This window comes from Rhinatrema bivittatum, chromosome 4 (genome assembly GCF_901001135.1).
Source record: "Rhinatrema bivittatum chromosome 4, aRhiBiv1.1, whole genome shotgun sequence".
Taxonomy (NCBI): Eukaryota; Metazoa; Chordata; class Amphibia; order Gymnophiona; family Rhinatrematidae; genus Rhinatrema; species Rhinatrema bivittatum.
The window spans coordinates 232,418,009-232,434,780 of record NC_042618.1 but is presented as its reverse complement, the minus strand read 5'-3'; the positions used below and the strand labels follow the sequence as shown (position 1 = coordinate 232,434,780).

Below are 16,772 nucleotides of genomic sequence, written 5' to 3'. Positions count from 1 at the left end.
GGAGAACTCATGCCCACCAATTACTAGAGTCTATTATCTAGGGATGTGCATTCATTTTCAACGAATAAGTCCCTGTTCGTTTGATACGTGGGTTCGTGAAATGCATGGCGCTATCCCACGAATGAAACATATCATATTAGTTTCATTCTTTTGGTTCACAGTGCTTTCTTAGCGGCAGTTTGAAATAGGAGAAGGCCATGTGCGAGTATCCATAGCAACAACCAGCCCTTTCTTGTAGTCATAAGTGACCTCACAGACATGTCATAGAGTGGGTCAGACAGGTTGGCAAGGAGACCAGAATGCCAATGTATCAGAGCGAAGCATTTTTCTAATTCAGTCAATCGCTGCTTTCAGTGCTCTGTGATGCTGTTCCTGCTGTACTATTTCTACCTTAAGCACACGGCACGCCACGCCATGCACTTTCTTCTTGGCTTTTGTCTGGGGAGGTGGCTTTACTCAGAGCTAGTCTCTGTCTATCTCAAATCTGTATTCAATTGCTATTGCTTGCTACTTTGATAGAATTTTCCATTGAAAAAGATATTTGTTCATTTTTGCTGCCAGCCAGGCTTTTTACTGCACTTTTTTTTTTTTATTGAACTACTTGTTGACTATCGGTCTCATGCCAGTATTTAGCCTTAGATGGAGTTTACCACCCACTTTCGGCTGCATTCACAAACAACCCGACTCCGAGAAGATCTGATCCTGGCACGCCGGGGCCACTACTACTGGCCTAACACCATCCGCGGGCTAAGCCTCATCTTGTCTTGCCTCCTTGTCTTTCCCCTATCAACACCACAGCAACCTGACTACCTCAGTTCTGCCAGCCTGTCTTGCCCCTATCAAAACCACAGGGACCAGACTACCTCCGCTCTGCCAGCCTGTCTTGCCCCTATCAACTTTCTGCCACTCTGTCTTGCTGCCATACACCAGACAACTCACTCTACTCCTTGTGGTGTTCTTGCCACTGTCATGGTTCCTCAGTGTGTTGGTGCTAGTCTTTCTGCTGCTTTGTCCCTTTATTGGCGCCTTGTGCTTTTTTCTGACATTCTTTCTGCTTGCTATGTTCCCCCTTCATTGTGCTGTAGGATGTTGATGCCACTTGTCTTGCCACTTTGCCTGTCGTGCTGCCTTCAAAGGGTTCATGCAACTGCTATCAGTGCTCTCTTTTGAAGCTGTGGTGTGTTTTTGACACTCTCGCTGCTGCTTTGCACCTCTGTTGAAGCACTCTTGCCACTCCTGGTATCCATTTGTCACCTTTACAGTGCCTTAGGCTATTCATGCCACTTTGGTGCCACTTTGCCACAGTCTAAGTACTTTGGAGCTCTTTTCTCATTCTGATGATTACTCCCCAGAAGTTTAATCAGAATTGATAAGAAAACCCTAATTCTGCTGCCAAAATTAGGGTGCAAATACTTCCCCCCCCCCCCCCCCCCCAGTATCTTTAATGTCAAACAAATGAAACTAATAAACAAATTGGTTTTTTCCCCTATGAAACTAATGAAACTAATTTGGGTCCCGCAAAACAAAAAAAAAAAAAAGAATTTTTTCCTTCTGCACATCCCTACTATTATCTACCTCCTTTCAAGAAGGAAGGATGGAGAAGTCTCAGCTGTGGCCCCACAATTATCATTTGAATTTTTGAATGTAACTGGTGTTTTGGATTATCTAGGGAGGTGGCTCTCTGTGTTGCAACTTTGATAATAGATTTTGTGTTAGACCCAGATAATACTTATGTCTTATTTCTGTAAAAGATTTGAGATCTTTTTGAATATTAAAGTGAGGGTGTTCAAGAACCGTAGCCACACAATTTGGCACCTATGGACAAGTGAAAAACTGTGCCCTCACCGATTACACAACATATGATATGACGAGTTGGGAATCTCTGTTTAATGTTTGTACAACAAGGGCCAAGGCCAGTGCAAGGGTATTTTAGGTTCCCTAGGCAAGCATTATAGCCTTGCAACCCCACCCTCATCTTGCCCTCCAAACTCACAATAAAAATTGTGCATTTATAACAGATTTTACAGGAAAATGGATATTCAAACTACAGTCTAAGGTAAAAATACAATATGTATAATTATATTTTATGCACTGCTATGGTATCAACCAGAAAACCCTGCAAGAAAGCTAGAGACACATGGAACCCATATGGTATTATGCCTACTGTAATGTATCTTGAGCATAGGCTTAGCCCTCAAACCATGAGAAAACAGACTTGCACAATAAACTTTCTAGATCAAAATTGCACTAACTGCCAGCTCTCAAACTGTAACAATCCTATTTATGAAAAGGAAACACTGCAAATATTACACCAGGCCCTAAAATACCAATCACCCCCTATTAGGAAAATAGAACAATTCAAGTTGCTATAGATCCCTACACAGAAACTACAAACTAGCAGAATACCTCACCTTAGTCATACAGGCACTCAAATACAGAATAGAGATCATAAGTTATAAATAGAAATGTACAGACAAAAACTGAACAGGAAAATCGCAAGGCAATTTGAACACAAATTAGCTGAAGAAAAAATGTCAGATGAAAAAGCAAAAATAGTAGAGAAAGAGAGAGAGAGAGTGTATACGTCCATGCAGAAGCTCAGACAAAAAAAAAAAAAAAAAAGAGAGAGAAGTTCATGAGGCAGTGTGCACACGGGAACTCCTGCACACATTCAATAGTAAAATCATTACTGAACTAGCAAGGAGTTCATTTGGTACAGTCGGGTGATGTCACCCACGATGTCATGGGTGATTCAGCCCTGCTTGATATCAGAGAATCTTCAGCACCCCATTGACAAGTTCCATGGTACAGTTAACGTACAGAAGGTCAGATGGTAAAACAAAAACAAAAAAAAGAAAGGTATCTCAAGATACTGAAGACATTCAAGAGCTAAAACTCAAGGCATCTGACATTTGGCCCCAAACACAAGGGAAAGGGATTGCAGTCATGGCATTCTACAACAGACGCCAACATAAAAAGATCAAAGAGGTTTCTTTCAATTCAGTACTTACTTCTCGATTATCTCTGTCTGCTTGAACCAGAATGCCCTTAAAACAAGGCTCAATGTAATGAACGTAATCATTGTACTGTGGAGAGAAAAACACCTGTAAATGATGAATCCTTCATCTGAGGATAGGGGGCAACCATAACATATTAGCCTATCAGGTTAGAGAAGAGTTTAAACTTGATAAAGACTTATTTTTCTGTATGAGAGAAGACAATCACAGGTCACATACATTATTACACATTAGGATACTGCTTATATAACTACAAAAACATTATTTTATAATTATTTGTTGACTGATAGATGTGGACAAACAATGTTGAAAAATCTGTTCAGAATCTCTTGCTCTTAAAATCTAACTTGGTAATATACAAACCTTTTATTTATAAAAATAATCCGCCAAAAACTGGAGTTAGAAGAAAAAGTGCAGGAAAGGCTGCCAGTACCAAAATAAAAAGCACCTTGTCTGTCCATTCAATCCATTTTCAGTATGGAGTATGCATAGTCAAGATGCTTTGAATAGAAAACATTCGATTTTAGCTTTATTACAGAGGAACTGGGAGCCTGCATCAACTGTCATACTGAATAACCTCGGACTAATTATTTCATTTTAGGACCTTAACATGTCAGAATTATTGCGAGTTACACTTTCTGAGACCGAAAGGCAAAGTGCTACTCACTATTTCGCCTCCTCCTTTCCCTCTTAAGGGTTTGCTTGTAGGGGGGTCCCAACTCACCGCAATGACGTTGACAAAGTCATTTTCACCCAAGGTGTCCAAGAGGGTGGCAATTGTGTGTTTAGCAATTGTCATCCTTAGACCCTTCATGCTGCCACTGACGTCCACCAGCATCACAATGTCCTTTGGGGAGGTAGCTGCTTGGATGTACCTTTACAAAGGGGGAACAATCCAATACAACATGAATGTCCGATGGAGAAGCATTCTGGCAGCTTTGTTGCAATATCCTTTCTGACCTGCCACTCAGAAGTTCTGCGTAATGCTGGGTGGCAAGATGATCCAATGTTACATACAGCGTTGTCCTTGAGGAGGATGTACTGAGGACCCTGCTGGGGGCCTCATCTCCCCGGCCCATGATGGCACCACTCCCAGACCACAAAATTCATACCCTGCAGCTACAGAGTTCAGCCATGGTGTGTGATCCTCCCCACTCTTGCTGAAAACTCCCACCCACCCCCTGTTGTTGGCAGGAAGCATAGCGGCCACATTCTTACTTGCAATTGCCTCCTCTGCAGGATGTCACCTGAAATCTGAATGTGTGGGGTCCTATGCATTCAGACCACGATGCCAGAAGAAAGGTGGCAGCGGAGGCAGCAGCATGTAAGAAAGGCTGGCTGCTCTCCTCATCTAATGCTTGCAGGTGGTCAGGAGAAGGATCATATGCCGGGGAGGTCACAAAGGCACCAGAATTGTGTGAGGGGGGAGGGGGGAAAGGAAGGAAGGAAGGAAAGACAGCCAGCGAGAGAGCCAGCAAGAGAGCCAGGGAGGCATAAGCAATAGTGGGGCATGGAAGAAACCAGTGTGTGTACTGATTGGGGAGAAAGAGGAGGAGAAAGAAGCACCAGTGGGGGGAGGAGGAAGGGAAGGAGAAGGAGAAGGAGAAAAGCAGCGTGCTGAAATGTGGATTTGACATGAAAGGCAAGATGGGAGAGGGAGGGAGATGGGAGAAAGGTACAAATGTACTTGGCAGCAGGGGCCAGGGAAAGAGAGAGCGGCACAAGTGTCACATGTTAAAGGGGGCCCCACACTGGCTGATTCGTCCCGGGCCCCCCCCCCACACTCTTAGAATCAGCCCTGGTTGCACAGAGGGGATTAAATATCTAAGAATTTACATCCAATCCTTCAGCTGAAGCAGGAGCACCAGGACTCACCAATGTTCCTTTTATTCAAAGTATTTGGCCAATAAAGTTTTTAATTCTTTACCAAAACACTAACAGACTGTTTTAATAATAAAAAAAACCAAAACAACAACAGAGGATGTGATGGAATGTAGGTTCTTGTATAGAGGTCTGCCTCTCTACGAGCAATTTTCAAACCTTTTCCCCCATGCTGGTAAAAGTACCCATCACATTTTTTCACAACACTGTTACTTTTACCCACAGCCAAAAGGGGCAGAGGTAAAATCTGTGCAGAGGTTTGGGTCCTGTTTCTATGGCTGTTACATTTTCTGAGGTGTTTCCCTTTGAAAATGAGTTTGCAGTCGTCCCCCCCCCACCTCCTTTAGAGATTCAAAATTACCCCCTTTAATGGCTCTTTACTAGAAATTAAGAACATAAGAAGTTGCCATACTGGGTCAGACCAAGGGTCCATCATATCCAGCGTCCTGTTTCCAATCCAGGCAAATACCTAAATAAATCCCAAGCTACTAATCCTAGTAAAAAGCAGTGGTTATTCCCTAAGTCAGTTTGATTAATAGCAGTTTATGGATTTCTCCTCCAGGAACTTATCCAAGTCTTTTTCAAACCCAGCTACGCTAACTGCCTTCACCTTCTATCATATCCCCCCTCGGCCGTCTCTTCTCCAAGCTGAACAGCCCAAACCTCTTCAGCCTTTCCTCATAGGGGAGCTGTTCCATCCCTTTTATCATTTTGGTCGCCCTTCTCTGAACCTTTTCCAGTGCAACTATATCTTTTTTGAAATGCGGCGTCCAGAATTGTACACAGTATTCAAGGTGCAGTCTCACCATGGAGCAATACAGAGACATTATTTTTATTTATTTATTTATTTAAGGTTTTTTTATACCGGCATTCAAGAACTCGTTCTCATCATGTCGGTTTACAGAAAACAGGGGTGCAAAATTAGAACCGAAAACATAAATAAACGTGGAGAAGAGAAGCAGTTACAATTAACAAGGGTTCATGAACTGGGATTATAAGAAATAAAAGAGATAGAGAAGGATAATTATATACAAGTGTACAATGTAAATAAGGAGGAGTGAATAAAATGGAGAATTATGACATTCTCCATTTTATTCACTATTCCTTTCCTAATAATTCCTAACATTCTATTTGCTTTTTTTTTTTTTTTTTTTTTACTGCTGCAGCACACTGAGCCGATTTCAGTTCCTCTTTTAAAAAGGAGCAAGTGACTTCATGATAATACACAATCAGGCTGTAGAAAGAGGAACAGAAATGTTGGATAATTATAAGCTGTAATAAAAGTGGGAATCTACTGGGCAGCTGTAAGAACTTGTGCTACATTTTCCTGCTAATTTTAAGCAGGTGTGAGGGAGTATACATGCCCCATTGGGGGGAGGGGGGAAAGAGTAACAGGTAAGCAGACCAGAAGGAAGGCCAGTTAAATTGAAAGTTTCCTACCCAAGCCAGTTGCATGCACCCTTTAAGGCCTAGAAAACAGGTAGGCCCATAGAGGAGGGAAGGAGGCCTTGCCAAAAGGATGGCTAGCTCAGATGGTGACTTCAGATAGAGAAGACGAGCCAGCTAAAATTGAGCAGTTTGGGATGCCACATTAAAGCTGAAAGCAGTAAGATACAGTCTACTATGGATTTTTTGTTTTTGTCACCAAAGACCCCTGAGAACATGATATAGATCCCCAAAGTAGATAAAACTTTAACACACTCAGACTGGTCCAAATTACGAAGACCTTGTCACAGCCATCTTAAACCCAAACCTATGTCTCCACAGTCAATCTGAGGAACATATTCAAAGTAACAAGATGGTGTGTCAGAGGACCCAACCATTCTTCAGCTAATATAACTCATCCCATATAGCCCATCACGTGGTAAGACAAATTGAATAGCAGCAAACACTCTACGCCAACATGAAATTGCATGAACTGTAGATACTCAGGGCTTCTAATCTCTGTTTTAGTTGGCAGCTGTCGAGTGGCACTGCAGATACTAAATACACAAGCTTCCGATGCTAATGGTTTGGAAGAAAAGCACATATTTTAGTGCTTTCAAAAGGTTTTCCTATGAAGCTATTTTTACTACACTGTGAATACTTTATCTAAATAAAGATCTTTCTTCAAGCTGCAGGTATTTAAGCATTTATTTTGATTAACCCACGCCACCACTAATACAAAATAAATAAATAAATAAATAGTCAAGGACAGGAAGCTGGAACAATGGGGGTTAGAAGAAACAGAATATATCTAGGACACTCACCAGCCTCGATTCCTGCAATCAAAAGAGATAACTCCATTGTCATCTGGCATCCATTTTATACCTGAAGAGACAGAATTATCTGTGAAGATGGAATTCAAGTATCTCTCCCACTTTAGGAATAACTGTCTGCTACCTTTTCCTCTCTTAACATCCCTAAATTTATTTTATTTATTTATTTATTTATTTATTTAAAGTCTCTTCTATACCGATAGCCGTTCACACATCGCATCGGTTTACATCAAAACAAATAACTTTTGGGCAGGGCCCTTACAGGTAACAGTCGAGGAAAATTAACTAATTACAATATAAATAAATAAGGAAATTATTAATAAGGGAAATTAACATTTCCCTCCCCTGCCAAACACGCTTTCAGTAGAGAATAGATCTATCTTTTTGTGTCTCATATTTAAACTAGGAGGCCAAATGAACGTTCTTTAAAAATTTCAGCCAATAATGCTTTGAAATCCTATATAATCCATTCTAAGAATGGATCATCATCTCTCCTACCTCATGTTGTGCATGCTATAAAGACTGCTGTGAAGTTAGAGCAGCAAGCTGAGAACCAGTGAAGCCAAGGTTCAAATGCAGCTTCTTCAAGTAATGCTCTTTGTGACCCTGGGCAAGTCATTCACCATCCCCATTGCCTCGAGTACAAACTTAGGACTTCCTTTACTAAGGCTTTTCCTCCATTTTGTCTCTATGAGAAAAAGCTTAATAAAGAAGACCCTTAGGATTGTAAACCCTCTTGAGCAGGGATCTGTCAACAGTACTTGATTGTAATTTGCCTTGTGCTTGTATTTGGAAAGATGATTAATTAAGTCCAAAATCTAAATCCACTACAGATTAGCACACCACCAGTTTATAACCCTTATGCTGACACATCCTTGTTACATGCAAATTAGGCAGGTGTCACATAAAATTACTTTCTTAAATGGGGAGTGTTTGACCTGCTTTGCTGAGCTTCAAGATTTCTTATGATGAGACAAACAAGTGAGACTATCTTAAAATATATAAAGCTAGCAAAGCAAAACCTTAATAGAGAAAAAAAAATATGTCTGTGGATAGAAAAATTGTGGGTTTTCTTTTTAGAACTGGAATATTAGTTTGGGATGAGTCCTACTGATTTTAATGATTTATTATAGCAATTTATATTCTGACTAATTCTCAGAACAACATAAATATAAAACATGCAAACACCACACATCATAGTAATAAAACAATACAGTGCAAACAGACAACACATATCAAAGAACTAAAAATACAAATAGCATATACCAGCGATTCTCAACCGGTGTGTCGTGTCTCCCAGTGTCCCACTGCCCCGTTGTACTTTCCTTCTCCCTTTTTCCAGCCCCCGCAGGCCAATTGGAAGCCTCTTCCCTTCTACCTGCCAGTGGCAGTAGGAAGAAGAGAGGAAGCCTTTGATTGGCCAGTGAGGCAAGTATTGCATAGCCGTAGGGTGGGAGGAATGGCAGTGCTGAACTCAGATAAAGCAAAGCTGCCACGGGCAGCTCATCCCCGTGGCGGCGAAGAGGAAAACCCAACCCCAACGAAGCAAGGCTGCCACGGGAGATCATCCCCGTGGTGGTGAAGAGGAAACCCAACCCGAGGCCACCATGGGAGCCCATCCCTATGGTGGTGAAAAAAAGAAGGTCCACTGGAGTAAAGCCGCAGAGGAACTGAAGCCCATCCCTGCAGTGAAGGAAGAAGAGGTTTTGGTGAGAGCTTGTGTATGTGGGTATGAATGAATGCCTGGGTGAGAGCTTGTGTCTGTGGGTGTGAACGGGTGCGAGAGCATGTGTGTGTGATTGAGAGCTTGTATATAAGAGAGCATGTGTGAGATTGAGAGAGAGACTGGTCAGGGAGGTGATGTGTTTCTGTGTGAGAGAAAGAGACTGGTCAGGGAGGTGGACTGGTGTGAGAGACCGAGACTGGTCATGGGGTCTAATTGGAGGTGTGTGTGTGTGTGTGTCTGTGTCTGGTTATGGGTGCTAAGGAAGAGGACTGTGAAGACAGAGCTTCATTAGCCCTTGCTGCTTCTGGTGAGTGCTATTGGCCTGGAAGGAGTAGGAGAGTTGCTGGAGAGGGTAAGTAAAGGTGGCTTTTTAATTTTATTTTTCTTGACTGACTGCCATTTTAATTATTGGGTATTATGCAGTCTGCTGTTTTGAAATATTTTCTTGATATTTTGACATGTTTTAACAATTTTTATGAGTTTTTAATTGCTGGATATTATTCTGTTCAGCAGCTGTTTTGTAACATTTTTAGTATAGCTTTACAATTATTTCTGTGTGGGGCTCTATAGCAGCTTGGCTTATTCTGATAGGAAATGTATTAGTTATAGGGCTTGGTTTAATAGTTGTATTTCTTAGATAGGGTTGTTACTGTTTGATTGTGTTCCATAATACAAGTGTAACTTTATGCAGGTTAGTTTGTGTGCATTATTGCAAATCCTGAGAGTCTGTTAGGTGCTATATTTCTCTTTCCATTTCTCCAGGTTTGCACTGCATGCAGAGTGGCTTTTTTGGTTTTCCATTCCAGTTTGTGTCTCCATATTTATAATTTGTGGTCTTTCTGTACTTGGTGAAGGTCAGTTCTGGGTGTGTGACTGAGGTGAGGTATTTTACTAGCATGTAGGCATTTGTATCAATCTTATTTGCTGTGTTTTCTCAATAGGATATGCATTAGTGGTAAATTACTGTCTTTTCATAAGGAAGGCTATTGTGCCTGGTAGTAAAGGGAGTTTGTTTTGCTTTTACTAAGATGTCATCAGAACCAGAATATCTTTTTTGTATGGAGAGTTGTACAGGGTAATTCCCTAGATCTGCTCTGCACTCATTGCTGGGGGTTGAGGGGATTCCTGTGGATGCAAAGTGCATGTTTACATTTAGCCCCGTGATGGACACATGTTCAGTGTCACGCATGTGAGAACCATCTGTCAGGTGTCTCCCAGCCAAAAAAAGGTTGAGAACTACTGGCATATACAATAAAATGCAAAACTGAATCATCTACTTAATACACTAAAAGCTTCTCAGAATAAATATATTTTAGGCATAACAGACATCCAGAGGTCCTCCAACTTTCAAGTAATATATATATATATATATATATATATATATATATATATATATATATATATATATATATATATATATATATATAAAGTCCTGCCTTCTACGTCAGCAATTAACTTTTGATTTCTTCTAAATCCTCCTATTGAACATCTTCAGTAGAGACTGCATCTTTTTACTCGTGTTTTTTGTATTTGCCGAAAGAGCCACTCTGGTGCATTTCAGCATGTTCTCTTTCAGTGCATATGTAATTTACGAGGCCAGTTTTTAAAGTCATTTAACCAGGGAAATTAGCAGTCTGAAAATTGCTTTCCATCACTTCAGCTAGAAATACACTCGGGGTTCCCCAGTGTTCACATCTGTAGCCAGATTGAGGAAAAACATTCCTGAAGCCATGTTTTGGTCGAGATCAGCAAATAATGCACATGGATTGTAACTTCAAACTGATGCCCGTTCTCTTCTATAGAAATTTTACTCCCACGAAAATCTGGAGCAAAAATCTATGGTTACTTTGCACCCGTGACAAAATTTGCTAAATTCTGCATTTAAAAATTAAGTACAAAGTGCCCGTAGACTTTCCACCTAGCTGGCCTATTTGAAAAATGCCCATATGGGGGCAATTTTCAGAAAGATTTATAAGCATAAACCCCAGTTTTATGCATTTAAATGGCTTTTGAAAATTGACTAGCAGTGGAGGGCAGCTTTGTATGCATAAAATTATGCACAAAAGCAAAAAGGAATCCTGGGAGTGGAGTAGGGGTGGGGACAGAATTTGCATTCATACTTTGAAAACCGAAAGCATATGTGTAAGTACATATGCACAAAAAGTTACACCTGCTCCAATTTATACATCACAACTAACAAAAATGTTCATTACGATTTACAGTACATAAAATAAATATCAAACATTTCAACATGGGGGGCACACATAAAACGAATCTGAGAAAGTTCTTTTTCACTCAACGCACAATTAAACTCTGGAATTTGTTGCCAGAGGATGTGGTTAGTGCAGTTAGTGTAGCTGTGTTTAAAAAGGATTGGATAAGTTCTTGGAGGAGAAATCCATTACTTGCTATTAAGTTGACTTAGAAAATAGCCACTGCTATTACTAGCAATGGTTACATGGAATAGACTTAGTTTTTGGGTACTTGCCAGGTTCTTGTGGCCTGGATTGGCCACTGTTGGAAACAGGATGCTGGGCTCAATGGACCCTTGGTCTGACCCAGTATGGTAAAAAAAACAAAAAACAAACAAAAACCTGGTAATTGTGTCAATGCATGTATCTAATAAAATCCCCCCACTTACGCAGTAAAGCCGGCATTTGCGCACACATGCGTGTGTCCATATAAAAATTGCACGCAAATGTACATGCATACAGCTGATTTTATATCATATGCAAATATGTTCTAAAATGGCAGCATCCATTGGCTCGAGCTGGCATATGCGCGTACATGTATGCCTACATGGCTGTTTCAAAGTTACTGTCCCTGTATACAGAAAAGCGAAAGTATGTATATAAATGCTTTTCCTGCCCCAATGCCACTCCCAGAATGTCCACCATGAGTGCGGGGAAAAGCACATGCAAAAATTGTCTCGCACAAACTCCTGCCTGACATTCAGAAGGCTACCTACAAGCACAAGACAGGATTTATTGTGTAAATCCTTCAGAAAATTGCCCCTTAAATAAATAAATAAATTCAGTATCTTTGCTGTGCTTTCATGCAATGTATTGCATGTAGGCAAGAGAATGTTGACATTGCAAGGTTCTCTTACCTGGGTAGAGTCTGAAAAAACCTGTAGAACTGCCAAAATACTGCCAAGTCAGAGTCGGGTCCCTTCTGAAGTTCTCCACAAAAATGGGATTCAAGGCCTCGGACATGAAAACGCCATTTAAAATATCAGGATCTGTCGGAGAAGAAGAGGAAACAGCAATGAATGCTAGGGAGAGCCAGGTGAACGTGCCAGGGGGGGGTGTGACATACCAGGAATGTTGTATTTGAGCAGGGAGGGGGTTCACAACCAAGCTAGGCGGCTAGAATGGCCTCTTTGAAAACGTATTGGCTCTGAACAGCTACATTTAAGCAGCTCAAATCCCAGGTGGTCTCAAGAGTAGCCTAAGTCAAGGAAAGAAAGTTAGCTGGCTAGCGCCAATTTTCAGTGCTAGCCAGTTAACTAATTATATTTAGGTGCAGAGATAGCTGCCTTAATTCTAGGCACATGATATAGGCCTCACTGCAAAACAAGAGGGGCCCTATCTCATTTCAATCTAAGATACAGCAAGAAAGACAGGGGTCAAAGAGTTAAGAGGCACCCGAGTCAGGAAAGAATGGTTGATAAAAAGGTGTCAGCAAGCCCAACAGCGTATGGAAGAGTGTGTCCAACACCCTGTCTAATCTATCATCCGCTTCAGAAACAAGTCAGTCATATCAGTGGGGAAAACCTTGCTTCAATCAATCCACTTCAATGTTTTGCTAAGCCATTGAAAATGTATTTTTTTGAGAATATTTTTTGTGATGCAATCATAACACACTAATGCCAAGTCCATTCAAAATGAATACACGACAGAACAATTAGCCCCAGCATCAGCTGATGTTTCTGGCCAGACCTTCGTTTTCACACAGATTGTGAGACAGAGTAGATAAGTCTTCATTTCAATGTCCCCTGAAGCAGTACACACGTATGCGAAGTGTCAGCCGCTGTCGAGGCTAACTGTACTACTGTCGTATTCATTTTGAATGGGCTTGGCATTAGTGTGTTATGATTGCATATCAAAAAATATTCTGAAAAAAAATACATTTTCAATGGCTTAGCAAAACATTGAAGTGGATTGATTGAACCAAGTTTTCCCCACTGATATGACATATTTGTTTCCGAGGCAGATGATAGATTAGACTGGGTGTTGGACACACTCTTCCCATACACTGTCGGGCTTGTGGACACCTTTAAAATCTACAATTCTTTCCTGACTCACTGCCTCCTCCTCTCACCTAGTACATGGCATGCCTTACATTTCTTATGCCTCATTTTAATTCAATACATTTTGTATCTTGCAGTTGTCTGTCTGAAAACCCAGTCTGGATTTCATGATAATATCTCCAAAGCTTCATCACTACAGAACAAAACACCAACAGATCTCCGATCTGCAGTGAACATGCCCAAAGAGCAAATAATAATTATTGATAACAGTAATAAAGTCCTGTAATTCAGTACAAAAGCAAACGTGGAAGAGAGTGAGAAAGGAGGGCTGAAGCTTCACAGCATGTCTTTCAGCAAGAGCTCAGATCTGTCGAGTCGGGTGACAGGAATGCAGGCTTGCTATACTGTAGAAACGATCAATCCTCCAAGTGAGCAAAAAAGGAACCTTCTCTGCACATTCACTTCCCCCCTAGCCCAACATGTACCGTGGCAGCTGCTAAATTGAATGTGTCACTTTGAAATGTGTTTTCCCATTATTTGTTCTAAAGGGGCCTAAGCATTGAAATGCAAGCTAAACAACATTTTAGCACGCGGGTCAGTAACATTTTCACGCACGTGCTAAAAACGTCTAAATCCGAGATGCGCTAAATTTTTGTTGGCGTACTCGCTAAAACGAAGCCACTTTAAGCAGGTACACCAGAAAGGATGCAGGCAAACACAGGGACGGTAACGTTCAAACCGGCGCACATTTGCACACGTACGTCGGCCCTCGCCCAGGGACGCGGCTATTTTAGAACTTGCGAACGTATATGCGCGCATGTTATTAAACAGCCTGGTCGCGCGCGCATGTGCGCTGAATGTTAAGCAGACGCGTGCATGGGTTCACAAATCTCGCTTCTACTGGGTAAGTCGGGAGATTTTAAAAAGGGGGCGCGCTGATGCCATTCCTGTTTTTATCAGTTCATCCCCATTTTGCCCAGTTAAGAGAGAGGTTCTCTACGCCCCCCCCCCCCTAGTTTAGTAGCCTTCATGCCTCCCAGTTAGCCCCAACCCTTAAAACCCCGCAGATCTGTCTAATTTTCTTTATTTCTTAACTTACACATGTTCTGTAGCAGAAGTAAACTTATGCGGCAGGGGCTCTGGGCACACGCCCAGGCGCATAAGTGTTTAGGTGCCTATCTCTGGTGCACGTCCCTAAATGCCCATGCCCCACCCAGAACATACCTCACCCCTTTTCGAAAACTTTGGAGATGTACATATCTAGGTGGCTTTTTAAAATCCGCTCGGCACATGCAAGCCCAGCTTATTCTAGCATCCCTAATTAATGCCCGTCGTCTGCCTTTTAAAATTCATCCTAAAAAGTGCAGCATGCCAGCAGCGTATATCAAAATTCCCTTTGCTACTCTGCCAAAGTGAAAGGGTCGGAAAGCACGGAGGATTTCATCCCATCAATCCCATGAAGGCCAAATCCCTCCAGCCGCAGGCCCCCTCCCCCCCCTCCGTCCCAACATCAAGGTCAGACCAACCCTTCAAGATCCCAACATTATAGCACAGTTAGGAAATAGTGATTTATTTTTTTTTTGTATATTTTGTAAGCAGCTTAAAGCATAGGTTTTCTGCAGTGCATTTCAGTAGATTGCTGGATTCTGTTAGATGGTATATTCTGTTGCATTTTAGTATATTTATTATTTTATTTTATGTATGCCTTTTTTGTGTTCAATGTTTATATTTTCCCAACAGACTTTTTCTTTGTGCCTGTGAAGAGGCAAGGAGCGTGGGCAAGGTGTTTTTTTTTTTTTTGTTTGTTTTTTATTTATTTAATTAATATTACATTCAGGCAGTAGGGAGATCTGGAGCAGCCAGATTTAGTGCAGCATCTAGATATGTCTGCCTAAGTTAAGCACCTAGCACTGAAAATCTATACTGGGTGCCCAACTTTCCTTTCCTTAACCTGGCCCCAAACCCTGGCAATGGTCAGTTTTTAGGCATCTAAGTATGGGCAGCTCCTGAAAATTCACAGTCAGGCATCTAAACCCTTTGAAAATGGGCATCTCTGTGAACTGTTTTCAACGAGGATCTTCTACAATCATGACTTCAGACAGAGAAACAAGCTCACCAAGCCTGCCCATTTCCCCTACCTACTGCAACACCATAACTGATCTCTGACTTACCTATGCTTTCTCACCTGCTCAGTATCCTCTGTGCTCATCGCGTGCCTTCTTGAATTTCAGAAAATGTTTTATCCCCCCTCCATCACCACCACAAGTGATGCCATATATCCATCACCCTTTTCTGTCAACAAGTTCTTCCTTACTGTACCCCCGAGTCTACCCACTTCCACTCCGATATTATGACCCTTGTTCTAAAGCTTCCGCTCCAACAAAAACTGACGTGCCTCACGTACATGTAAAAGAGCACCAGGTAGCACAGGATAGTGTCATGCTCCAATAAAAAAAAAGTGCTAGTGGAGATAGAGTAAGGGAAAGAAACACTGGGCTGTGTTCAAACTAGTTCTCTCTAGTAGCAAAAAGCAGTTACAAAAACCACAGCTGTATGACTCCTCTTTTTTTCCCTTGCCTAAATCTGCCCCATAGCCATCCACTTTTAGACACCTAGTAGATATAGGCTCCTTAGTCAATTTTCAAAGGGAGCAATTTAATGCCTACCTCCCTAAGTTCAGTGCCTACCTCTTTGAAAACAGTCCTCACAGAAATCCATAAAATAGAACTTGTCAAAATATGAAATGCACATTTTTAAAATTATGTAAAAAGTATATGTAAATACATATTTTCTTTTAACACATGCAGTGCAATTCTAACCTCCTCCTAAGTAGAGGTCACTGAAACTTCTCATTCTACGTAATAGGTTACACTACTTGAATCACCAATATCCATGAGGAAGAGTACAAACAATTCTACCTTACAGCTTGAAGTGTATGCAAAGAGAGCCTGGACAGTTTTACTTGGTTCTCTTCTTCAGTGACCACTACTGGAGAACCTAAAAGGTCAGTTAAGGAAATCAGAATATTGTTGTATGGAGAGAAATAAAAACAAAAATATTAAAAACCTATTTGCTTGAGCAAGTTTTTATGAGCTAATGTTATAGTGAAGAGTTAGGCATGGAAACTGGTATGCGTTTGCATTTATTTTCTTGATACAGATTCTATGGATTTGGCATAGTCATTTCACATGATGTTGGTGATGTTCGTGTTATGTTAATTTACGATTATGAATGTTTCTTCTTGTAAACTGCTCAGGGCTTTGAATGTACAGACCAGAAGAACTTTTAAACAAATATATCAGAGAGGCTAGGACATGAAAAGAGCAAAATTGCAACCATAGTGATGCCAGAAACCTCTCTGTTCTTCATAGAAGAGCAGAGAGGTAAATTGAAATGGAATCTTACAACCTTCGTCCACCTCCATCCAATTACCTTTATTGTAGACGTTGGTTGGGAGCTGCACGTTGCTGAGGGTCGTGTTCACCAGTAGGTTGTTGAAGTGCTCATTGGGTTCCAGAATGAATTCATTCCCAAGTTCTACGTAATTGTCATTTTCATCCTTGTCATTAATTCTGACCGAGTTATAATATTCGAACTGAAGGAAATGAGAACACAGTAAGATATGAATAAAAGCCATG

General features: G+C 41.2%; 1 protein-coding gene across 4 annotated transcripts in view; it reads right to left on the bottom strand.

Annotated features, from left to right (window-relative positions):
* The window catches only part of CACNA2D4 (calcium voltage-gated channel auxiliary subunit alpha2delta 4), a 558,520-nt gene that overhangs the window by 487,531 nt on the left and 54,217 nt on the right, over positions 1–16,772 (bottom strand). For all 4 annotated transcript variants that reach the window (XM_029599894.1, XM_029599895.1, XM_029599896.1 and 1 more), the window contains exons 5-9: positions 16,567–16,729; positions 11,992–12,123; positions 7,148–7,208; positions 3,742–3,892; positions 3,012–3,086 (exon numbers count right to left, since the gene is read on the bottom strand). In XM_029599894.1, coding sequence (XP_029455754.1) covers positions 3,012–3,086; positions 3,742–3,892; positions 7,148–7,208; positions 11,992–12,123; positions 16,567–16,729 — 582 coding nt within the window. The remainder of the gene's footprint in view (positions 1–3,011; positions 3,087–3,741; positions 3,893–7,147; positions 7,209–11,991; positions 12,124–16,566; positions 16,730–16,772) is intronic.